The sequence below is a fragment of the Scyliorhinus torazame genome, chromosome 21 (genome assembly GCF_047496885.1).
Source record: "Scyliorhinus torazame isolate Kashiwa2021f chromosome 21, sScyTor2.1, whole genome shotgun sequence".
NCBI classification, from domain to species: Eukaryota; Metazoa; Chordata; class Chondrichthyes; order Carcharhiniformes; family Scyliorhinidae; genus Scyliorhinus; species Scyliorhinus torazame.
In genome coordinates, this window is record NC_092727.1 from 78482007 (window position 1) to 78508465 (window position 26459).

Sequence of the window (26459 nt, forward strand, 5' to 3'; positions counted from 1 at the left end):
TACAGCTCCGTCTTAATCCCACCATAATCCTTCCCCGCTATAACCAGACTCCTGAATGACCCTCTTATGTACCAGAAACACATATATAGACAAATTCAAAGATGCCAAACAATGCTAGGAATGCGAGCATTAGCAGGTGATTAAATCTTTACAGATCCAGAGATGTGGTAACCCCAGGTTAAAGAGGTGTGAATTGTATCAAGCCAGGACAGTTGGTAGGATTTTGCAGGCCAGATGGTGGGGGATGAATGTAATGCGACATGAATCCCAGGTCCCGGTTGAGGCCGCACTCATGTGTGTGGAACTTGGCTATAAGTTTCTGCTCGGCGATTCTGCGTTGTCGCGGGTTTTATTCAGAACAAACAAAAGGGCAAAGGAACATCAGCCTACACCACAATCTCACCCACAGATCGCACCATATTCTGATCATTTTCTTTTCTTCTCAAATTTTGCCCTTTTGTTTGTTCTGAATAAAACCCGCGGCAACGCAGAATCGCCGAGCAGAAACTTATAGCCAAGTTCCGCACACATGAGTGCGGCCTCAACCGGGACCTGGGATTCATGTCGCATTACATTCATCCCCCACCATCTGGCCTGCGAAATCCTACCAACTGTCCTGGCTTGATACAATTCACACCTCTTTAACCTGGGGTTACCCCATCTCTGGATCTGTAAAGATTTAATCACCTGCTAATGCTCGCATTCCTAGCATTGTTTGGCATCTTTGAATTCGTCTATATATGTGTTTCTGGAACAGACCTCTGCATTCACCTGAGGAAGGAGCAGCGCTCCAAAAGCTAGTGACATCGAAACAAACCTGTTGGACTTTAACCTGGTGTTGTAAGACTTCGTACTGTGCTCACCCCAGTCCAACGCCGGCATCTCCACATCATGACCCTCTTATGGACTGAACTGACCTTTCTACGCATCTTCTCTACAGTTGTAGCACTATATTCCGTATGCTGCACCCAATGTCTATGTTATGTACTTACATTGTGTATTCATCATATGTTCTATGTGTTCATGTATGGAGCAATCTGGCTGGACTAGACGCAGAACAATACTTTTCACTGTATCTTGGTACACGTGACAATAAATCTAAATCTAATCAAAATCTAACTTTGATTGACTGACATCTTTATGAGGTCATAATAAGTTATTTTTTGTTGAACTATTGTTTTCAATGCCTTTATGTATATTTGGACAAAATTAAGAAGTGTGAAGTGGGGTAAAACTTCTGTATTGAAGCTATGAAAGGAAGTGACTGATTGACACTTTTATAGGGTTGTAAATGCAGTGGGCGAGATTCTCCGATATTGAGGCCAAGTGTTTCACGACGGCGCGAACTGGGCCTGGACACAACCTATTCTGGCCCCCACAGGAAGGATACAGCACTGCACTGGAGTGCCACGCCATCCTGCGCATGCGAGGGCAACTTCTTACGCGTGCCGGCCCCGACCCAACATGGGGTCAGTGTTCAAGGGCCGGCCGTTGGGGGGGGGGAAGAGGCCAGACCCCATCAGAACCCCCCCCCCGGTGAAGGAGCCCCCCTTCCCTCACCCACAGGCTCCCCCCCCAGCGTTCCCGCAGAGTTCCCGCTGGCAGCAACCAGGGGTGAATGGCACCAGCGGGACTGTCAGTTATTTCGCCGGCCTCTTGGCCCATCTGGGCCGGAGTATCACCGCTCGCCGTTTGCGGCGATTCTCTGAGCGGCCCAGAGCGATTCTCGCGGCGCTGGTTCTGGGGGGGTGGGAGAATCGCGTGCGGGTGTCGGGGTGGCGTGGCATGACTCGCGCGGCTTACATCATATAATGGGCTACAAAGCAAAGCCGAGTTAACCACTGCTTAACCACTTCCTTACCTTGCAGGTCAGCTGTTCGGGAGAGAGAGAGAGCCGGGACCTTGGAAACAGCGCGGGAGTTTGAAAAAGCGCGGGAGCTGCGAGGCAGAGGGGACAGTTTAAAAGGTCGCGGCGTGGGTGAGGTAAGTACTGCTTAACAACTTCCTTACCTTGCAGGTCAGCTGTTAGTTTCAGGAGATCAGTTTCGGGAGCAGGCCTATTGGCTGACTGTATATCAGGAAGGATACAAAGGGTGTGGCTGAAGTGCCTTTAGAAACAGAGTGCTGGAGGCAAACAGAGTGTATCTGAGTTTGGGTAAGGCTGAGTTCGGGTAAGAGGTGAGTGAGGGCTGTGTTTTTTTTTTGGAGTTTGGTGTTTGGGGTTGAGTTTCCCCCCCCCCCCCCAAAAAAAAAATCCAATTAATTAAGTAAATTAATTAACTAGTTAAGGGAATTTGGTGCTCATCTTAAGGAGGTGCAGAGAAGCAGACCTGTGAGGGAGCCTCGGGAGCAATTACATCACAGCCAGCAGGTAAGTGATTGGCTTGTAACTGGTAAGTGATTTCTCTCTCTTTGACTTTCTCTTAGCTGTGTAGTGTAGTTCAAATTTAACTTCAGGTTTAAGTCATGGCAGGAGAGCTCAGACCCGTGTCATGCTCCTCTTGTGAGATGTGGCAAGTCAGGGACCCTTCTGGTGTCACTGACTCCTTCATCTGCAAGGAGTGTGTCCAACTGCAGCTCCTGTTAGACCGTTTGACGGCTCTGGAGCTGCGGATGGACTCACTTTGGAGCATCCGCGATGCTGAGGAAGTTGTGGATAGCACATTCAGTGAGTTGGTCACACCGCAGATTAGAATTACTGAGGCAGATAGGGAATGGGTGACCAACAGACAGAGGAAGAGTAGGAAGGCAGTGCAGGGATCCCCTGCAGTCATCTCCCTCCAAAACAGATTTACCGTTTTGGAAACTGTTGGGGGAGATGGCTCACCAGGGGAAGGTGGCAGCAGCCAGGTTCATGGCACCGTGGCTGGCTCTGCTGCACAGAAGGGCAGGAAAAAGAGTGGCAGAGCTATAGTGATAGGGGATTCAATTGTAAGGGGAATAGACAGGCGTTTCTGTGGACGCAAACGAGAATCCAGGTTGGTATGTTGCCTCCCTGGTGCAAGGGTCAAGGATGTCTTGGAGCGGCTGCAGGGAATTCTGGAGGGGGAGGGTGAACAGCCAGCTGTCGTGGTGCATATAGGCACCAACGATATAGGTAAAAAACGGGATGAGGTCCTACAAGCTGAATTTAGGGAGTTAGGAGTTAAACTAAAAAGTAGGACCTCAAAGGTAGTAATCTCAGGATTGCTACCAGTGCCACGTGATAGTCAGAGTAGGAATGACAGGATAGCTAGGATGAATACGTGGCTTGAGAGATGGTGCAAGAGGGAGGGTTTCAAATTCCTGGGACATTGGGACCGGTTCTGGGGGAGGTTGGAACTGTACAAATCGGACGGTCTGCATCTGGGTGGGACCGGAACCAATGTTCTCGGGGGGGGGGTGTTTGCTAGTGCAGTTGGGGAGGGTTTAAACTAATGTGGCAGGGGGATGGGAACCGATGTAGGAAGTCAGTGGGGACAGAAACAAAAGGCAGGAAGGGAGAGTGTGTAAAGCATGACCAGAGAAAGCAGGGCAGAGAGCAAGGAAGGTCTACATTAAACTGCATTTATTTCAATGCAAGGGGCCTGACGGGCAAAGCGGATGAACTCAGGGCATGGACGGGCACATGGGACTGGGATATTATAGCTATGACTGAAACATGGCTAAGGGAGGGGCAGGACTGGCAGCTCAATGTTCCGGGGTACAGATGCTATAGAAAGGATAGAACAGGAGGTAAGAGAGGAGGGGGAGTGGCGTTTTTGATTAGGGAGAACATCACGGCAGTACTTAGAGGGGATATATCCGAGGGTTCGCCCACTGAGTCTATATGGGTGGAACTGAAAAATAAGAAGGGAGAGATCACCTTGGTAGGACTGTACTACAGGCCCCCAAATAGTCAGCGGGAAATTGAGGAGCAAATATGTAAGGAGATTACAGATAGCTGCAAGAATAATAGGGTGGTAGTCGTAGGGGACTTTAACTTTCCCAACATTGACTGGGACAGCCATAGCATTAGGGGCTTGGATGGAGGGAAATTTGTTGAGTGTATTCAGGAGGAATTTCTCATTCAGTATGTGGATGGACCGACTAGAGAGGGGGCAAAACTTGACCTCGTCTTGGGAAATAAGGAAGGGCAAGTGACAGAAGTGCTAGTGAGGGATCACTTTGGGACAAGTGACCATAACTCCATTAGTTTTAAGATAGCTATGGAGAATGATAGGTCTGGCCCAAGAGTTAAAGTTCTTAATTGGGGCAAGGCCAATTTTGATGGTATCAGACAGGAACTTGCAGAGGTAGATTGGGGGAGACTGTTGGCAGGCAAAGGGACGGCTGGTAAATGGGAGGCTTTTAAAAATGTGTTAACCAGGGTGCAGGGTAAGCACATTCCCTTTAGAGTGAAGGGCAAGGCTGGTAGAAGTAGGGAACCCTGGATGACCCGAGATATTGAGACTCTGGTCAAAAAGAAGAAGGGGGCATATAACGTATATAAGCAACTGGGATCAAGTGGATCCCTTGAAGAGTATAGAGATTGTCGAAATAGAGTTAAGAGGGAAATCAGGAGGGCAAAAAGGGGACATGAAATTGCTTTGGAAAATAATGCAAGGGAGAATCCAAAGAGATTCTACAGATACATAAAGGGGAAAAGAGTAACTAGGGACAGAGTAGGGCCTCTTAAGGATCAACAAGGACATCTATGTGCAGAGCCACAAGAGTTGGGTGAGATCCTGAATGAATATTTCTCATCGGTATTCACGGTGGAGAAAGGCATGGATGTTAGGAAACTAAGGGCAATAAATAGTGATGTCTTGAGAAGTGTGCATATTACAGAGGAGGTGGTGCTGGAAGTCTTAAAGCGCATCAAGGTAGATAAATCCCCGGGACCTGATGAAATGTATCCCAGGATGTTGTGGGAGGCTAGGGAGGAAATTGCGGGTCCCCTAACAGAGATATTTGAATCATCGGCAGCCACAGGTGAGGTGCCTGAAGATTGGAGAGTGGCGAATGTTGTGCCCTTGTTTAAGAAGGGCAGCAGGAAAAAGCCTGGGAACTACAGACCGGTGAGCCTAACGTCTGTAGTAGGTAAGTTGCTAGAAGGTATTCTGAGAGACAGGATCTACAAGCATTTAGAGAGGCAAGGACTGATTCGGGGCAGTCAGCATGGCTTTGTGCGTGGAACATCATGTCTCACAAATTTGATTGAGTTTTTTGAGGGGGTGACCAAGAAGGTAGATGAGGGCAGTGCAGTAGACGTTGTCTACATGGACTTTAGCAAAGCCTTTGGCAAGGTACCGCATGGTAGGTTGTTGCAGAAGGTTAAAGCTCACGGGATCCAGGGTGAGGTTGCCAATTGGATTCAAGATTGGCTGGACGGCAGAAGGCAGAGGGTGGTTGTCGAGGGTTGTTTTTCAAACTGGAGGCCTGTGACCAGTGGTGTGCCTCAGGGATCGGTGCTGGGTCCACTGTTATTTGTGATTTATATTAATGATTTGGATGAGAATTTAGGAGGCATGGTTAGTAAGTTTGCAGATGACACCAAGATTGGTGGCAAAGTGGATAGTGAAGAAGGTTATCTAGGATTGCAACGTGATCTTGATCAATTAGGCCAGTGGGCCGACGAATGGCAGATGGAGTTTAATTTAGATAAATGTGAGGTGATACATTTTGGCAGATCGAATCAGGCCAGGACCTACTCAGTTAATGGTATGGCGTTGGGGAAAGTTATAGAACAAAGAGATCTAGGAGTACAGGTTCATAGCTCCTTGAAGGTGGAGTCGCAGGTGGACAGGGTGGTGAAGAAGGCATTCGGCATGCTTGGTTTCATTGGTCAGAACATTGAATACAGGAGTTGGGACGTCTTGTTGAAGTTGTACAAGACACTGGTACGGCCACACTTGGAATACTGTGTGCAGTTCTGGTCACCCTATTATAGGAAGGATATTATTAAACTGGAAAGAGTGCAGAAAAGATTTACTAGGATGTTGCCGGGACTTGATGGTTTGAGTTATAAGGAGAGGCTGGATAGACTGGGACTTTTTTCCCTGGAGCGTAGGAGGCTTAGGGGTGATCTTATAGAGGTCTATAAAATAATGAGGGGCATAGATAAGGTAGATAGTCAACATCTTTTCCCAAAGGTAGGGGAGTCTAAAACTAGAGGGCATAGGTTTAAGGTGAGAGGGGAGAGATTCAGAAGGGCCCAGAGGGGCAATTTCTTCACTCAGAGGGTAGTGAGTGTCTGGAATGGGCTGCCAGAGGTAGTAGTAGAGGCGGGTACAATTGTGTCTTTTAAAAAACATTTAGATAGTTTCATGGGTAAGATGGGTATAGAGGGTTATGGGCCAAGTGCGGGCAACTGGGAGTAGCTTAATGGTAAAAACTGGGCGGCATGGACTGGTTGGGCCGAAGGGCCTGTTTCCATGCTGTAAACTTCTATGATTCTATGAGTATTTCTTGGGGAACAGAGCACCCGTCCCCAATGAACTCAATGCATTCTATGCTCGTTTCACCCCGGGCGATTCTCCCACCCGGCGTTGGGGGGGGCGGGGATACCGCCCAGTATTTGTTTTCAAAGGAACTTTCAGAATGCGTGTTATTTCATGATCATTTCAAGACATGCCATTGTTATTAGGTGACTCAGTGGTTCAGTCTATACTGGGTGAGTGACCATGGAGGTGGCATGGGTAAAAGCTTTTAACTGTGGCTTTGAGAAAGTTCCTGATTCTAGAGGATGTTCATAACTCCTCTAAATCACAGATCCTTAAGGAGCTGGCCCAAACATTGCAGGGTGGGAGGATGAGCGTGTACAAGTTGTCCAACACCACAATGGAAATGGCCAGTTTGGGAATGCAGGATGCGGTCTTGCTATCTGCAATCTTATCCTGTGCTGGAGAAAATTGCCGCCACCAGGAATGGGGACAGGAATCCTGGAATAACGTCACACCCACCATTTTTAAAGGCCTCTGGAGTCGGCCGAACTTTGGAAAAATCCAAGTCACTGTCTTCAGTTCCCACCATTAATTTAGTTCGATAAACATCAACTCCACCCTCTCCCTGGTCAAAGATAACATTTCAAGCTGCGTAAACAGACTCCTGCTGAGATTATCAATCGGTGTCCTATTTTAACTTGCCAATCACATATCGTCTTGATCAACAAGACTACCTACTTCCATCTCTATAACATTTAAAGTTGTCTGCCGCACCTCTGGTAATCTGTTGCTAAAACCTCCATCTTAATTATCTCTAGACTTGACAATTCCAGAACTCTCTGAACTGGCCTCCCACTCTGTAAATTTGAGCACATCCAGATCTTTGCTGTCTGCATTATTATTCACATTCACCGATCCCCCTATGCTCACTGATCTACATTGACTCCTGGTCTGGTATTGCCGGCAAAGATTTTCATCCTTGTTCTCAAAACCCTCCGTTGCATCAGCCCTTCCTATATTATTCAGATATTCTCTAGTCCTACAACCTTCTGAGGTCTCTCAGCTCCATCAAGGCTGGCCACTTCCGCAACCCTGATTTACATTGTTCCACATGTGTTGATCATGCCTTCAGCTGCCAAGGCCTAAGTTCTGAAATTTCTTCCCTACACCCCTCTAACTTTATTTCCTTCCTGAAGACATTTCTTAAACGCTAACTCACTGGCCAAGATTTCCGTAGTCACCATAATGTTTCCAACAGAGGCCTGTGGTTTCTTGAGAAGTCTGAGCCTTGAGTTCATGGAGCTCGCGATAGGGAGAAACAGTTCCTGCTCATAAAAGGATTGAGAATGAGAAGGCAAGGGCGGCACGGTAGCACAGTGGTTAGCAATGCTGCCTCACGGCGCCGAGGGCCCGGGTTCGATCCTGGCCCCTGTTTGTCAAGAGTTTGCACTCTCCCCATCTAATCAGTCCAGCCCCCTCATGATCTTGAACATCTATCAAATCTCCTCTTTGCCTTCTTCTCTCCAAGGAGAGCAGTCCCAACCTCTCCAATCTATCCTCATCACTGAAGTTTCTCATCCCCGGAATCATTCTTGTAAACCTCTACTGTACTTTCTCCAATGCGTTCACATCCTTTCTACAGTTTGGTGCCCAGAACTGTACACGATACTCCAGCTGAGGTCTAACTAGTGTCTTGTATGAGTTCAGCATAACCACCTTTCTCTTGTACACCATGCCCCTATTAATAGAACACAGGATATTATACCTCCACCTGTACTACTATCTTCAATAATCTATGCACATATACACCCAGGTCCCTCTGCTCCATGTTCTTCCTACCAAAATGCGTCACCTCACACTTAACCACATTGAACTTCATCTTCCACCCAGCTACCCTCTGCATCAAATTGTCTATATCCTTTTGATGTTCTACAGATCCTGACAGTTTACTTTCAAATTTACTTCCAAATTTTGTATAATCTACAAAGTTTGAAATTGTCCCCTGTACACCAACATCTAGATCATCAATATATATCAGGAAAAACAAGGACACTTGTTGGGCAGCACGGTAGCACAAGTGGCTAGCACTGTGGCTTCACAGCGCCAGGGACCCAGGTTTGATTCCCTGCTGGGTCACTGTCTGCACATCCTCCCCGTGTCGGCGTGGGTTTCCTCCGGGTGCTCCGGTTTCCTCCCACAGTCCAAAGACGTGCAGGTTAGGTGGATTGGCCATGATAAATTTCCCTTAGTGACCGAAAAGGTTAGGAGGGGTTACGGGGATAGTGTGGAAGTGAGGGCTTAAGTGGGTCGGTGCAGACTCGATGGGCCGAATGGCCTCCTTCTGCACTGTATGTTCTATGTTCTATCAAGCATCAGATCAAAGCCCAAGACGAGGTGCAATGTCTTTTCTTGTCAGCTTGGATTTTGTGTGACTCTCTTGTGGAGACCATGAATTGGCTTCAATCTGAATTGTTTTTTGGAGCAAGCAACGAGATGGATTAAGGGTTGGCCCTGTTCACTCTATGCTTTGGCTTTGTAACTTTAAGGATGGGTAAAAAAAATTAAAAACACCAGCAAGTTAGTTAAACAAGATTTCCCCTTCAGAAATCCATAATAAACCCACATTTTTCCAAGTGACTGAATTCTATCCCAAATAATTACGTCCAGAAGCTTTCCACCACTGAGGTTAAACTGACTCATCTATATTCGCTGGGGCTATCCTTACAACCTTTATTGAACAAGAGTGTAATATTTGCAATTCTCCAGGCCTCCCCTATCACCTCCCCTAGTGCAGGAAATATTGAAATGTATGACCAGTGCCGCTGCAGTTTTGTATGTGGGCGACATGAAAGTTATTCTACAATAGCAAGCTTTCAATAAGGTGATTGACCAACTCATTTAGTTTTTTTTTGGTGTTATTGTTTGAGGGAGGAATGTTGGCCAGGACACTAGAAGAACATCGCACACTTCTTCAAATAGTGCCCTGGGATCTTTCCATCTACAAAAATAGATGAATGGAGGCTCGATCCAACGCCTCATCCAATGGATGGCACAGTCCCCATTGTTGCAATGGCGTGTCAAACTAGGTCATGAACTGAGATTCAAAAGTTAGGGATTTGAACCCAAAGCCTCCTCAATCAGAGGTGAGAGCTCTCACTAGTGCTTACCAAGCTAAATCCTCGAAGATCATTGGACAATGATGCTGAGAAATCTGGCCATTGACACAACACAAAGAAATCAGGGGACGCCCTGCTAAACTCAAATTATAGCCAACAACATCACACATAACAGGGACAAATATCACTTGGGGTTTATTACGGATGGTGTATTCCAAGCCCCTTCCTTACAACATAATCTCTCAGTTGCCATCCCAAGCTGTGGTAAAATGCAACGTACCTTCAGTGCCCTCTGGATCTTTCGCAACAGCTCCTGCAGGGAAAAAGGGACAGTTGGTTAGAACAGCGAACAATCCCAAGACATGTTATTGCTTAGTCTAGGTTATAGACCTAATAAAAAGAGTTTACAGTGTTTGCTGGCGGCCAGAGCAACTGCATTATAGGGCTGTCCGCTATAATGAATAAATGCCAGTACTGTGTGTGCTAGGAGTTGCGTGGCAGATTTGACACATTGTTGGAGCAGCAATAGAAAAAAGAAACAGAATATGGTTGGAATTTGTCGTTGAGCTGTTAAAGCTCTAGTACTCTGGTTTGGCTGGACCTCCAGGGTTCTGCTGACTGAGGCGCCTGGTGCTACCTTTGCTGTAGGTGATCAACATCAAAGGATTTACAAACATACAAAATAGGAGTCGTCAGAGGCCATTCGGCCCCTCGGTCCTGCTCCGTCATTCCCCAGGATCATGGCTGATCTGTTTCTGTTTCGATGACTTTGGATCTCCTTGTCTCACAAAAATCCGTCTTCCTCGGCCTTAAAAATATTCAGTGACCCTGCTTCCACCAGCTTCTGAGGAAGAGAGTCCCAAAGTTGCACAACCCTCTGAGAAAAAATTCTCCTCATCTCTGTCCTAAAAGACGACCCCGAATTTTAAAACAGTGCCCTCTTTCTGGATTCACCCACAAGGGGAAACATTCAGTCCACCTTTTCAAGACTGATGTGTTACGTACTCTGGGATAACACAGGCTGCAACTGGATGCAGCTTTAATCAAAAGATACTCCAGATCTTGAAGTTAGTTCAATCTGATTTATTGAACCAGTAGCACAGTTAGCACAGTTCTCTATGAGTTCGACTCTCTGCTAATCTAAGTGTGGTTACTCTGTCTGACTGAACCAGACTAGCTCTTAGCCACGTGCTGGAGGTGTGATACTGTACATACACCCTAACTCACTCTGTAGATGTTCATCAGTGGAAAGAGGCAGAGTATGAGTGCCTCATGCCTTTTATAGTGAGATACCACCCCTGAGTGTCCTGCCTGCTCATTGGTCATGTCCTGTTCTCTGTGTTCATTAGCTGCCTGTCTGTATATCATTATCTGCATGCCTGCATATCATGACAGACCATTCAGGATCTTATAAACTTCAATCAAGTCACCCCCTCGCTCTTCTAACCTCCAGGGGTAATAGCCTGTCCAGCCTTTCCTCTTAAGGCAACTCACTCATTCCAGGAATCGATCTAGTAAAATCTCCTCTCAACCGGTTCCAATATATTTACACCCTTACTGAAAGAAAGAGACCAAAATTGCACACAGTATTCAGGGGATGGAGTAATGAGGAAAGATGGGAGAAAGTTGGGCTCTTTCACTGTGAAGGGATGTGAGCTAGTGGAGATCTGATAAGAAAAGACAAAGTAACAGGAATAAACTTGCATTTATTTGGCCCCCAAATCCCCCAAAACACTTCACTGCCAAGGGATTACTTTTGGAGTGTAGAAATTGTTATTATTTAGGTGGGATATAAAAGGAGTGAAGGTGTCCCTACAGTGCAGAAGGAGGCCATTTGGCTCACTGAGTCTGTAGGCCCTCTGAAAGAGTACCCTGCCTACCTAGGCCCAGTTCCCCACCCTATCCGCGTAACCCCACCTAACCTGCACATCTCTGGACACTAAGGGACAATTTTGCATGGCCAATCCACCTAACATGCACATCTTTGGACTGTGGGAGGAAACCAGAGCACCCGGAGAAAACCCACGCATACACGGGGAGAACGTGCAAACTCCACACTGTCACCCAAGATCGAAATTGAACCTGTGTCCCTGGCGCTGTGTGGCAGCAGAGCTAACCACTGTGCCAGCGTGCCGCCCTAGGGATGGTGTAACATGTTCTTTGGAGTTAAGATGAGTTAAGGGGCATCCCCCATCTCTCTTTATCTCATGATGGTGAGTTACATGAGATGTGCTGAAAAACTGCAGTCCCAGTGTCCACCACAAGAGGTTGTCAGATTCTGTTTGGTGCTTCAATTAACACCAAGTTTACTGCCGTTAACCAGCCTCTGCAACGGCCTAAATCAGACAAGGGAAATTCACTGAAATGGTACCCAGGATAAGGGTCCTTGTTTATGAGGAGAGATTTAAGAAGATTGGGATTGTTCTCCTTGGAGCAGGGACGTTTAAGAGAACATTGCTTGGAAGTGTTTAAAGGGTTTGTGAACCAAGTCAATAAGAAAACATTGGCCGGAGTATCCACTTGCCGACGTCGAAATCGCATTCGGCGATCGAGCGGAGAATCCCTTTTGACGCCAAAATCGGGGGCGGTGCCTATTTTCGGATGCTCCGCCCCCTCCAAAACGGCATCATCGGTGAGTACGCCGCACGCCGTTGGGACGACCTTAGGCCCTCCCCCGATGCTTTTATCAACCTCGCGTGGTGACAGCGGACTGTGTCCAGTCGGGAGGGGTAGGGAGCCATGCCACTGGCCAGGGGGTTTTGGCGGGGGCTGGGGGACTGGTAGGGGGTGGTCCGGGGGGGGGGGTTACAGGGGGGTACTATCTGGCAGGCCGGGTCCGTGCGCGGTCGGCGCCATGTGCATGCGCGGTCACGGACCCGGCAATTCTCTGCCCGTTTCTGTCGGGAACGCCCGGGGGGTTTACGTGGCACAGCTGCTAGCCCCCCCACCAGGCAGAGCATCGGTGCCGACTTTTTCACGGTAAGACTTCCTCCAGACATAGCCTCAAAATCGGAGAATCCAGCCCATTTTGTTTCACATGCAGCATGGTCAATAATCAGCGGAAAGACACTGAAGAGAATTGGTAAAGTAGGCAGGGCGAGAGATGAGGAGAAATTGTAGTGGAATGTGCTGCCTGAAAGTGCGTTGGGAACAGATCCAATTATAACATTCAAAATAGAATTAGATAAATTACTCCTCCAACATCCCCGGAGGAATTCCACAGGAAATGCACGTGTGGGCCATGGCAGAAGCAAGGTTCCGGGTGGATGCACAGTTCAGCGGCGGCTTGCTGCATGTTCTTCTCAAGGCTACTCGAACAAGGTGGGTGATCCTCTATCCCAGGGACAGATGAGACCTCCCCACCAAATCAAGCAAGACGGGCGGAGATTGCGGTGGAGGTCCACAGGCATGGGGGTCATGCAGAGAACCTGGCTGCAATGCCAGGCTTCAAGGAGTGGTAACAACCTCTTCTACTCCGCAAGGGTGAGTACCACATGATGGGTCCCTTAGGAGGATAAGTGTGATGGTGCAGATGCTGTGCAGGGAGAGCCACAACAGTGGAAATGGCTGGAGGCAGCCAGTTTCCTGCCTGTAGCTATAGCTTTGGCAAGGGGTGTGCCTGGCAATGCCAACTCATACAAGGTGGCACCAACAGACACAGCAACAAGCGTGTAAGGCAATTAGGCATTATGTTTGCTCTCGTGCGACCATTAACATTGTTCCTCTAGGTTCCTACAGGAGAATAGGGCCCAGGGGGCTCTGTTTTGAACAGTAGATCCTGTTTTGAGTGTTTGGGCTCTGTTGCCTCATCCCAAAGAGGTCTCGCACAGCCAGATTGGCAATGATTCCCATCTCATTACACAGTACCCAGTCTAAGATGGCCTGCTCTCCACATGTTGGTCAAGAAAACCATCCCGTATACACTCCAGGAATTCCTCCACTACGACATTGTGGCTAATTCGATTTGCCCAATCTATGCGAAGATTAAAATCATCCATGATCATCGATATTCCCTTGTTACATGCATCTCTAATTTCTTGTTTAATGCCATTCCCAACCTCACCACTGCAGTTTGGGGGTCTATATATGACACCCGTTAGTATTTCTCAACTCTATCCATACAGACTCCACATTGTCAGACCTAATATCCTTTCTCACTTTTGTGTTAATTTCCTCTTTAACCAGCAGTGCCACACCACCACCTTTTCTTTTATGCCGTCCTTCCTAAATACTGAGAACCCTGGGACATTCAGTTCCCATCCCTGTTCACCCTGAGCCATGTCTCCGTAATCCCAATTATATTGTACCCATTTATATCTTTCTGCGCGATTAGTTCATCCACTTTATTGCAAATCCTCCGTGCATTAAGGCACAGAGCCTTTAAGTTTGTCTTTTTCACATTGTTTGTCTAGCTCCCAATATTTTTCTCTTTTGCCCTGTTTGAATTTTGCCCTTGGTTTCCCCACCTATCACTTTTCTTATTCGCTTTTCTACCTTTTGTTTTTGTCCTTGCTCCTTCTTTCTCTGACTCCTTACATAGGTTCCCATCCCCCTGGCATATTAGTTTAAACCCTCCCCAACCGCTCTAGCAAATAGCCCCCCTAGGACATCAGTTCCAGTCCAGCCCAGGTGTAACCCGTCCAGTTTGTACAGGTCCCACCTCCCCCAGAACCGGTCCCAATGCCCCAGGAATCTGAAACCCTCCCCCTGACACCACCTCTTTAGCCACGTATTCATCCTATATATCCTGTCATTTCTACTCTGACTAGCACGTGGCACCGGTAGTAATCCTGAGGTCCGATTTCTTAACTTCGTTCCTAGCTCCCTGTATTCTGCTTTTAGGACCTCATCCCTTTTTTACCTATGTCATTTGTACTGATTCATCCTCCCCCTCCAGAATGTCCTGTACCCACTCCGAGACATCCTTGACCCTAGTGGGAGGCAACATACCATCCTGGAGTCTTGTTTGCGGCCACAGAAATGCCTGTCTATTCCCCTTACAATTGAGTCCCCTATAACTATTGCACTGTCACACTTATCACCCCTCCCCTCTGCAGCAGAACCAATGGTGGTACCACAAGTTTGGCTGTTGCTGTTTTCTCCTGAGAGGCCATTTCCCTCAACAGTATCCAAAATGGTATATCTGCTCTGCAGGGGAATGGCCACAAGAGATTTCAGTACTACCCGCCTAGCTCTCTTGCTCTGTCTGGTGGTCACCCATTCCCTTCCTGCCTGCGGAGCCTGAGCCTGCGGTGTGACCACCTCGCTATACGTGCTATCCGCGATGCTCTCCGACTCGCGGATGCTCCACAGTGTCTCCAGCCGCCGCTCCAGCTCTGAAACTCGAGCTTCCAGGAGCTGTAACTGGAGACACTTCCTGCACACATGCTGAACCTGGAGACTGGAACTGCCCCAGCCTGCCACATGTGCAAACTCCACACGGACAGTGACCCAGAACCAGTATCGAACCTGGGACCTCGGTGTCATGGGGCAGCAGTGCTAACCACTGCGCCACCGTGCTGCTCCAAGTTAATCCTCATTGCCACTTGGCTTAAAATCTGAGAGTCATTTCCCCAGTGCCAGCTACAGCCTTCCTTCTGGGCAGGTGGCTGTGCATTGCCGTTGGAAGCTCTGCCCCTTCTTTTCAGCCCTAGCAATGCCAAAAGGGCATTGACCCCACATAAAGCACAAGCACTGAGAGCCCACTCCCCCTGTCACCTGTGGAACATTAAGGGTACCTCCATTCCAAGTACCCAGTCACCATTTATCCCACTGATCCTCTTGGGGGCTGGGGGTGATGCCGTGAAGCAGTCATGGCTGGTTTCCAATTCTGTACCCCTCTCACTTCAGCTGGTCAGTTTCTGATAGCGCAGGTAACCCCTTTAAAAATGTTCAGTTTCCATCCTTGACAAGCTATTAACAAGTTTCAAAACAGTTTAATGGACCCCTATTGGGTGAAGAGCAGGATTCTTGTCACCCCCCCAGCCCGAGCCCCCACCACCCCGGTGAACATTGCTGGCACAGGAACAGCATTGTGTAACTGACATGCTGCCTGGCCCCAGTATTTTCATAAGAACATAAGAACTAGGAACAGGAGTAGGCCATCTGGCCCCTCGAGCCTGCTCCCCCATTTAATGAGATCATGGCTGATCTTTGTGGACTCAGCTCCACTCTCCGGCCCGTACACCACCCCGAATCCCTTTATTCTTTAGAAAGGTATCTATCTTTTTCTTAAAAACGTTTAAAGAAGGAGCCTCAACTGCTTCACTGGGCAAGGAATTCCAGAGATTCACAACCCTTTGGGTGAAGAAGTTCCTCCTACACTCCGTCCTAAATCTACTTCCCCTTATTTTGAGGCGATGCCCCCTAGTTCTGCTTTACCCGACCAGTGGAAACAACCTGCCTTTTCAGGACCTCCTCACCTTCATTCCTACATTGGAAGACACTGAAACCACAGCCCCAGACCTCTATCCTAAAGTTTGTATTTCCTACTTTCTGGTAATTCGAGTGCTAGTTAATGACCTTCCACCCCCAGGCCTCTGTCCGCAGCACCAAGCAGACTATTCAAGAAGGTGTTTGCACTGAGTGCTGAATTTGGTGCATTTGAGTGCGATAGTGAGAGTTTGGTGACCGAGGGAGTATAAGGCTTCATTTTTATCTAAAGTTTAGTCTTTCTTTTATTTAGTTAATTAACTTAAAAGTTGCTGTTTGGTTTAGAAGAAGGTGAATTTTCAATAAGCTTTAAACAGGCTTCTACTTGTAGGCACTTGCAGCTGGAGCTTGTTAATTAGTTAATTGGATTAGGCCAGTTTTCAGAGGCTAGATTCACAGTATAAAAGTGATCCCCTACAGTGCAGACTTTGTTTGCACTGAGTGCTGAATTTGGTGCATTTGAGTGCGATAGTGAGAGTTTGGTGACCGAGGGAGTGCTGAATTTGGTGCATTTGAGTGCTGTAGTGAGAGTTTGGTGACTGAGGGAGTGCTGAATTTGGTGCATTTGAGTGCGATAGTGAGAGTTTGGTGACCGAGGGAGTGCTGAATTTGGTGCATTTGAGTGCTATAGTGAGAGTTTGGTGACTGAGGGAGTTAGGTGAGGAGGGAGTAAGGTGCTCCTTTCATTTTGTTTCCAACATTTCCGCAAAGAGTGCGAAGAGAGCCAGGAGTTTACAGAAAGTGTAGCTGACTGGGAGCAGGGTCGGAGGGCGGAGATCTAGTTAGTCCACAGGGCAGCTATATTCTGTCAGGTAAGAGGGGATGGAGGCTAGGCCAGTTACATGCTCCTCCTGTAGGATGTGGGTGGTGAGGGATACCACCGGTGTCCCCACTGACTATACCTGCGGGAAGTGCACCCAACTTCAGCTCCTCAAAGACCGTGTTAGGGAACTGGAGCTGAAGCTGGATGAACTTCGGATCATCCAGGAGGCAGAGGGGGTGATTGAGAAGAGTTACAAGGAGGTAACCACACCCAAGGCACAGGACAAGAATAGCTGGGTTACAGTCAGGGGGAAAAAAACAAACAGGCAAAATGTGCAGGGATCCCTCGTGGCCATTCCCCTTCAAAACAAGTATACCGTTTTGGATGCTGTTGGGGGGGGATGACCTACCGGGGGAAGGCCCTAGCGGCCAGGTCTCTGGCACTGAGTCTGGCTCTGGGGCTCAGAAGGGAAGGGGGGAGAATAGAAAAGCAATAGTTGCAGGAGATTCAATGGTTAGGGGAATAGATAGGAGATTCTGTGGTCGCGAGCGAGACTCCCGGAAGGTATGTTGCCTCCCGGGTGCCAGGGCCAGGGATGTCTCGGATCGTGTCTTCAGGATCCTTAAGGGGGAGGGGGAGCAGCCAGAAGTCATGGTGCACATTGGTACCAACGACATAGGTAGGAAAAGGGGTGTGGAGGTAATAAACCAGTTTAGGGAGTTAGGCTGGAAGTTAAAAGCCAGGACAGACAGAGTTGTCATCTCTGGTTTGTTGCCGGTGCCACGTGATAGCGAGGCTAGGAATAGGGAGAGAGTGCAGTTGAACACGTGGCTGCAGGAATGGTGTAGGAGGGAGGGCTTCAGGTATTTGGATAATTGGAGCGCATTCTGGGGAAGGTGGGACCTGTACAAGCAGGACGGGTTGCATCTGAACCAGAGGGGCACCAATATCCTGGGATGGAGTTTTTCTAGTACTCTTCGGGAGGGTTTAAACTAATTTGGCAGGGGAATGGGAACCGGATTTGTAGTCCAGCAACTAAGGTAGCCGATATTCAGGACGCCAAAGCGTGTAATGAGGCAGTGGGGAAGGGAACACTGACAAAGGAGAGTACTTGCAGGCACGGAGATGGGTTGAAGTGTGTATACTTCAACGCAAGAAGCATCAGGAATAAGGTGGGTGAACTTAAGGCATGGATCGGTACTTGGGACTACGATGTGGTGGCCATCACGGAAACTTGGATAGAAGAGGGGCAGAAATGGTTGTTGGAGGTCCCTGGTTATAGATGTTTCAATAAGATTAGGGAGGGTGGTAAAAGAGGTGGGGGGGGTGGCATTATTAATTAGAGATAGTATAACAGCTGCAGAAAGGCAGTTCGAGGAGTATCACCCTATTGAGGTAGTATGGGTTGAAGTCAGAAATAGGAAAGGAGCAGTCACCTTGTTAGGAGTTTTCTATAGGCCCCCCAATAGTAGCAGAGATGTGGAGGAACAGATTGGGAAACAGATTTTGGAAAGGTGCAGAAGTCATAGGGTAGTAGTCATGGGCGACTTTAACTTCCCAAATATTGAGTGGAAACTCTTTAGATCAAATAGTTTGGATGGGGTGGTGTTTGTGCAGTGTGTCCAGGAAGCTTTTCTAACACAGTATGTAGATTGTCCGACCAGAGGAGGGGCAATATTGGATTTAGTACTGGGTAATGAGCCAGGGCAAGTGATAGATTTGTTAGTGGGGGAGCATTTTGGAGATAGTGACCACAATTCTGTGACTTTCACTTTAGTAATGGAGAGGGATAGGTACGTGCAACAGGGCAAGGTTTACAATTGGGGGAAGGGTAAATACGATGTTGTCAGACAAGAATTGAAGTGCATAAGTTGGGAACATAGGCTGGCAGGGAAGGACACAAGTGAAATGTGGAACTTGTTCAAGGAACAGGTGCTACATGTCCTTGATATGTATGTCCCTGTCAGGCAGGGAAGAGATGGTCGAGTGAGGGAACCATGGTTGACAAGAGAGGTTGAATGTCTTGTTAAGAGGAAAAAGGTGACTTACGTAAGGCTGAGGAAACAAGGTTCAGACAGGGCATTGGAGGGATACAAGATAGCCAGGAGGGAACTGAAGAAAGGGATTAGGAGAGCTAAGAGAGGGCATGAACAATCTTTGGCGGGTAGGATCAAGGAAAACCCCAAGGCCTTTTACACATATGTGAGAAATATGAGAATGACTAGAGCGAGGGTAGGTCCGATCAAGGACAGAAGCGGGAGATTGTGTATTGAGTCTGATGAGATAGGAGAGGTCTTGAACGAGTACTTTTCTTCTGTATTTACAAATGAGAGGGGCGATATTGTTGGAGAGGACAGTGTGAAACAGATTGGTAAGCTCGAGGAAATACTTGTTAGGAAGGAAGATGGGTTGGGCATTTTGAAAAACTTGAGGATAGACAAGTCCCCCGGGCCTGACGGGATATATCCAAGGATTCTATGGGAAGCAAGAGATGAAATTGCAGAGCCGTTGGCAATGATCTTTTCATCCTCACTGTCAACAGGGGTGGTACCAGGGGATTGGAGAGTGGCAAATGTCGTGCCCCTGTTCAAAAAAGGGACTAGGGATAACCCTGGGAATTACAGGCCAGTTAGTCTTACTTCGGTGGTAGGCAAAGTAATGGAAAGGGTACTGAAGGATAGGATTTCTGAGCATCTGGAAAGACACTGCTTGATTAGGGATAGTCAGCACGGATTTGTGAGGGGTAGGTCTTGCCTTACAAATCTTATTGAATTCTTTGAGGAGGTGACCAAGCATGTGGATGAAGGTAAAGCAGTGGATGTAGTGTACATGGATTTTAGTAAGGCTTTTGATAAAGTTCCTCATGGTAGGCTTATGCAGAAAGTAAGGAGGCATGGGATAGTGGGAAATTTGGCCAGTTGGATAACGAACTGGCTAACCGATAGAAGTCAGAGAGTGGTGGTGGATGGCAAATATTCAGCCTGGATCCCAGTTACCAGTGGCGTACCGCAGGGATCAGTTCTGGGTCCTCTGCTGTTTGTGATTTTCATTAATGACTTGGATGAGGGAGTTGAAGGGTGGGTCAGTAAATTTGCAGACGATACGAAGATTGGTGGAGTTGTGGATAGTAAGGAGGGCTGTTGTCGGCTGCAAAGAGACATAGATAGGATGCAGAGCTGGGCTGAGAAGTGGCAGATGGAGTTTAACCCTGAAAAGTGTGAGGTTGTCCATTTTGGAAGGACAAATATGAATGCGGAATACAGGGTTAACGGTAGAGTTCTTGGCAATGTGGAGGAGCAGAGAGATCTTGGGGTCTATGTTCATACATCTTTGAAAGTTGCCACTCAAGTGGATAGAGCTGTGAAGAAGGCCTATGGTGTGCTCGCGTTCATTAACAGAGGGATTGAATTTAAGAGCCGTGAGGTGATGATGCAGCTGTACAAAACTTTGGTAAGGCCACATTTGGAGTACTGTGTACAGTTCTGGTCGCCTCATTTTAGGAAGGATGTGGAAGCTTTGAAAAAGGTGCAAAGAAGATTTACCAGGATGTTGCCTGGAATGGAGAGTAGGTCTTACGAGGAAAGGTTGAGGGTGCTAGGCCTTTTCTCATTAGAACGGAGAAGGATGAGGGGCGACTTGATAGAGGTTTATAAGATGATCAGGGGAATAGATAGAGTAGACAGTCAGAGACTTTTTCCCCGGGTGGAACAAACCATTACAAGGGGACATAAATTTAAGGTGAAAGGTGGAAGATATAGGAGGGATATCAGAGGTAGGTTCTTTACCCAGAGAGTAGTGGGGGCATGGAATGCACTGCCTGTGGAAGTAGTTGAGTCGGAAACATTAGGGACCTTCAAGCAGCTATTGGATAGGTACATGGATTACGGTAAAATGATATAGTGTAGATTTATTTGTTCTCAAGGGCAGCACGGTAGCATTGTGGATAGCACAATTGCTTCACAGCTCCAGGGTCCCAGGTTCGAATCCGGCTTGGGTCACTGTCTGTGCGGAGTCTGCACGTCCTCCCCGTGTCTGCGTGGGTTTCCTCCGGGTGCTCCGGTTTCCTCCCACAGTCCAAAGATGTGCGGGTTAGGTGAATTGGCCAATGATAAATTGCCCTTAATGTCCAAATTGCCCTTGGTGTTGGGTGGAGGTGTTGAGTTTGGGTAGGGTGCTCTTTCCAAGAGCCGGTGCAGACTCAAAGGGCCGAATGGCCTCCTTCTGCACTGTAAATTCAATGATAATCTATGATTAATCTAGGACAAAGGTTTGGCACAACATCGTGGGCCGAAGGGCCTGTTCTGTGCTGTATTTTCTATGTTCTATGTTCTATGTGTCCTCATATTTACATTTCATGGACCGAAGAATGGCATTGGCTGAATCTTTCCCATGGAGAAGGCAACTCACCATTGGCCACCAGCGGGATCTTCCGGTTCCACTGAAGTCTGCTGTGTTTTGCATGGGTCACACGTCCCACAGCCATGGAGCCAGAGGCAGCGGTCAACTTCAGCGAGACCGGAAAATCCATTCCCCCAGGCCGGAAGTGTCAGAAAATCCCCCCCCGTTGGGGGAACAACTGTCCAGGAGTAACATGAGTTTATTGTTTATTTTCCAAGTCCAGCTATCAGAGAATGCGCACGTGCCTGCCGGTACAAAATGATGTTGAAACCAATCAGAAAACATATCCCGGGATACCCAGGCTCTCTTATTGGCATTATAATGAACAGGTAATGTCCAAATACCCTTGAAGCACCTGGGACATGCGCCCTTCCTGATTACAGCCAATTTACATTTGTGTGCCATGCGCATTGGCACAACCAGAGACTGTCAGCCTCTCCTTAACCTACCCGTTGGTGCACTCTCCTCAGTCATTGCTTGCATCATCCTCGAGACGTGTTGCCAGAACAGACGTGTTTAGTCAACACTGTAAATTTATTAGGCGAAATGGTTTTCAATAAAATTTTCGGCAGGGTCATGGGTTGCTTTATCGCTACAAACTTTTCACATGCACCTTCAAGCCTCAGCTCTTTGTGGTGTATCTTGGCGTGCTGCATAGTCCATGGGCCAGTAAAAGGAAACCTTTCACTCTTGCGCTGATGAATCCACTCCATTAAAACACCATCGTGTCCATCAATGATTTCCTATTATTCATGAACTTTTGTGAATCACTTTCTTTTTTTTTTCTTTTAAATTTTAAAGTAGACAATTTATTTTTTCCAAATTAAGGGGGAATTTAGCGTGGCCAATTCACACATCCTGCAAATCTTTGGGTTGCGGGGGTTAGACCGACACAGACACGGGGAGAATGTGCAAACTCCACATGGACAATGATCCGGGGTCAGGATCAAACTCGGGTCCTCATCGCTGTGAGGCAGCAGTGCCAACCATTGCGGCAACGTGCCACCCTGTGAATCACTTTCTCGCCAAACCAAATTGCAGGATGGGAAGTTTCATCAGGTAAAGAAATACTCGGAGTCAATAAAATCTGCACAATGAAGGGGACTACAGGTATCCAGACACAAGACCTACTGTGGTGAACCACAAGAAAGGGCATAAGCAAAAGATAGAAACTTCATAGTGAAAAGTGATTCACAGGGCGGAGATTTAAAAAGTGCGGGAGCCGAGATTCGGAGCGGAGATTTAAAAATATCGCGGTCTAGTTTCGGGAGCCGTTCGGAGGAGGAGGAGCAGTCTCTGTCAGGGAGAGAACCTGAGAAGGTAAGAAGGTAAGTAAGTGATTTTTACTCATTTTTACTTTTATTACCTTTTCAAATTGTGTGTGTGTGTGTGGGGGGGGGGGGGGGGGGGGGGGGGGGAACTGAAGTGACGTCACAGAAAAGCTGTGACCTGAGTGGCTGGTTGGGAATCTACACTAAATTTAAAAAATTAAGCATTGGTAACTAATTAAACATAATTACTTAATTATAATTTAGAGGGGTATCGAAGCCAGAGATCAGAGAGTACTGTATTAATTGACGCAATGTCAGTTAGAGGGGTGCAGTGCTCTGACTGGGAGATGTGGCAGGTCTGGGAGGCTTCCAGCGTCCCGGATGGCTTCATCTGCAGAAAGTGCACCCAACTGAAGCTCCTCACAGACCGCATGGTTCAGTTGGAGCAGCAATTGGATGCAGTTAGGAGCATGCAGGTGGCGGACAGCGTCATAGATCGCAGTTATATAAATGTGGTCACACCCAAGGTGCAGGCAGAGAAATGGGTGACCACCAGAAAGGGCAGGCAGTCAGTGCAGGAATCCCCCGTGGTTGTCCCCCTCTCGAACAGGTATACCCCTTTGGATACTGTCGGGGGGGATAGCCTATCAGGGGAAAGCAGCAGCAGCCAGAGCAGTGGCACCACGGCTGGCTCTGATGTTCAGAAGGGAGGGTCAAAGCGCAGAAGAGCAATAGTAATAGGGGACTCTATAGTCAGGGGCACAGATAGGCGCTTCTGTGGACGTGAAAGAAACCCCAGGATGGTATGTTGCCTCCCTGGTGCCAGGGTCCAGGATGTCTCCGAACGGGTCGAGGGCATCCTGAAGGGGGAGGGCAAACAGGCAGAGGTCGTTGTACATATTGGTACTAACGACATCGGCAGGAAGGGGCATGAGGTCCTGCAGCAGGAGTTCAGGGAGCTAGGCAGAAAGTTAAAAGACAGGACCTCTAGGGTTGTAATCTCGGGATTACTCCCTGTGCCATGTGCCAGTGAGGCTAGAAATAGGAAGATAGAGCAGCTACACACGTGGCTAAACAGCTGGTGTAGGAGGGAGGGTTTCTGTTATCTGGACCACTGGGAGCTCTTCCGGGGCAGGTGTGACCTATATAAGAAGGACGGGTTGCATCTAAACTGGAGAGGCATAACTATCCTGGCCGCGAGGTTTGATAGTGTCACACGGGAAGGTTTAAACTAGTATGGCAGGGGGGTGGGCACGGGAGCAATAGGTCAGAAGGTGAGAGCATTGAGGGAGAACTAGGGAATAGGGACAGTGGGGCTCTGAGGCAGAGCAGACAGGGATATGTTGCTGAACACAGCGGGTCTGGTGGCCTGAAGTGCTTATGTTTTAATGCAAGAAGTATTACGGGTAAGGCAGATGAACTTAGAGCTTGGATTAGTACTTGGAACTATGATGTTGTTGCCATTACAGAGACCTGGTTGAGGGAAGGGCAGGATTGGCAGCTAAACGTTCCAGGATTTAGATGTTTCAGGCGGGATAGAGGGGGATGTAAAAGGGGTGGCAGAGTTGCACTACTGGTTAGGGAGAATATCACAGCTGTACTATGGGAGGACACCTCAGAGGGCAGTGAGGCTATATGGGTAGAGATCAGGAATAAGAAGGGTGCAGTCACAATGTTGGGGGTTTACTACAGGCCTCCCAACAGCCAGCGGGAGATAGAGGAGCAGATAGGTAGACAGATTTTGGAAATGAGTAAAAACAACAGGGTTGTGGTGATGGGAGACTTCAACTTCCCCAATATTGACTGGGACTCACTTAGTGCCAGGGGCTTAGATGGGGCGGAATTTGTAAGGAGCATCCAGGAGGGCTTCTTAAAACAATATGTAGACAGTCCAACTAGGGGAGGGGCGGTACTGGACCTGGTATTGGGGAATGAGCCCGGCCAGGTGGTAGAAGTTTCAGTAGGGGAGCATTTCGGGAACAGTGACCACAATTCAGTAAGTTTTAAAGTGCTGGTGGACAAGGATAAGAGTGGTCCTAGGATGAATGTGCTAAACTGGGGGAAGGCTAATTATAACAATATTTGGCGGGAACTGAAGAACCTAGATTAGGGGCGGATGTTTGAGGGCAAATCAACAACTGACATGTGGGAGGCTTTCAAGTGTCAGTTGAAAGGAATTCAGGACCGGCATGTTCCTGTGAGGAAGAAGGATAAATACGTTAATTTACAGGAACCTTGGATAACGAGTGATATTCGTCAAAAAGAAAAAGGAGGCATTTGTCAGGGCTAAAAGGCTGGGAACAGACGAAGCCTGTGTGGAATATAAGGAAAGTAGGAAGGAACTTAAGCAAGGAGTCAGGAGGGCTAGAAGGGGTCACGAAAAGTCATTGGCAAATAGGGTTAAGGAAAATCCCAAGGCTTTTTACACATACATAAAAAGCAAGAGGGTAGCCAGGGAAAGGGTTGGCCCACTGAAGGATAGGCAAGGGAATCTATGTGTGGAGCCAGAGGAATTGGGCAGGGACTAAATGAATACTTTGCATCAGTATTCACCAAAGAGAAGGAATTGGTAGATGTTGAGTCTGGAGAAGGGTGTGTAGATAGCCTGGGTCACATTGAGATCCAAAAATACGAGGGGCGAAATTCTCCGGTATCGGCTCGATGTCCGCCGACCGGAGCCCAAAACGGTGTAAATCAGTCGGGCATCGCGCCGCCCCAAAGGTGCGGAATTCTCCACATCTTGGGGGGCTGAGCACCAACCTTAAGGGGCTAGGCCCGCGCCGGACTGATTTCCACCCCGCCAGCTGGCGGAAAAGGCCTTTGGTGCCCCGCCAGCTGGGGCGGAAATTACATCTCCGGGCGACGCATGCGCAGGAGCGTTAGCGGCCACTCACGGCATCCCCGCGCAAGCGCTGTGGAGGGAGTCTCTTCCGCCTCCGCCATGGTGGAGACTGTGGCGAAGGTGGAAGGAAAAGAGTGCCCCCACGGCACAGGCCCGCCCGCAGATCGGTGGGCCCCGATCGGGGGCCAGGCCACCGTGGGGGCACCCCCCGGGGCCAGATCGCCCCACGCGCCCCCCTGGACCTCGGAGCCCGCCCACGCCGCCTTGTCCCGCCAGTAAGGTAGCTGGTTTAATCTACGCCGGCGGGACAGGCATTCTAGCAGCGGGCCGGAGAAGCGGGTGGGGGGGGGGCCCGCCAACCGGCGCGGTGCGATTCCCGCCCCCGCCGAATATCCGGTGCCGGAGAATTCGGCAACCGGCGGGGGCGGGATTCACGCCAGCCGCCGGCGATTCTCCGACCCGGCGGGGGGTCGGAGAATCTCGCCCGAGCTGTTGGGCGTCTTAAAAAATATTACGGTAGACAAGTCCCCAGGGCCTGATGGGATCTACCCCAGAATACTGAAGGAGGCTGGAAAGGAAATTGCTGAGGCCTTGACAGAAATCTTTGGATCCTCACTGTCTTCAGGTGATGTCCCGGAGGACTGGAGAATAGCCAATGTTGTTCCCTGTTTAAGAAGGGTAGCAAGGATAATCCAGGAAACTACAGGCCGGTTAGCCTTACTTCAGTGGTAGGGAAATTACTGGAGAGAATTCTTCGAGACAGGATCTACTCCCATTTGGAAGCAAATGGACGTATTAGTGAGAGGCAGCATGGTTTTGTGAAGGGGAGGTCATGTCTCACTAACTTGATAAGAGTTTTTCGAGGAGGTCACAAAGATGATTGATGCAGGTAGTGCAGTGGATGTTGTCTATATGGACTTCAGTAAGGCCTTTGACAAGGTCCCTCATGGTAGACTAGTACACAAGGTGAAGTCACACGGGATCAGGGGTGAGCTGGCAAGGTGAATACAGAACTGGCTAGGTCATAGAAGGCAGAGAGTAGCAATGGAAGGATGCTTTTCTAATTGGAGGGCTGTGACCAGTGGTGTTCCGCAGGGATCAGTGCTGGGACCTTTGCTGTTTGTAGTATATATAAATGATTTGGAGGAAAATGTAACTGGTCTGATTAGTAAGTTTGCAGACGACACAAAGGTTGGTGGAATTGCGGATAGCGATGAGGACTGTCAGAGGATA

General features: G+C 48.4%; 1 protein-coding gene across 3 annotated transcripts in view; it reads right to left on the reverse strand.

Annotated features, from left to right (window-relative positions):
- The window catches only part of mrc2 (mannose receptor, C-type 2), a 603955-nt gene that overhangs the window by 97187 nt on the left and 480309 nt on the right, over window positions 1–26459 (reverse strand). For all 3 annotated transcript variants that reach the window (XM_072486972.1, XM_072486974.1, XM_072486973.1), the window contains one exon: window positions 9801–9833. In XM_072486972.1, coding sequence (XP_072343073.1) covers window positions 9801–9833 — 33 coding nt within the window. The remainder of the gene's footprint in view (window positions 1–9800; window positions 9834–26459) is intronic.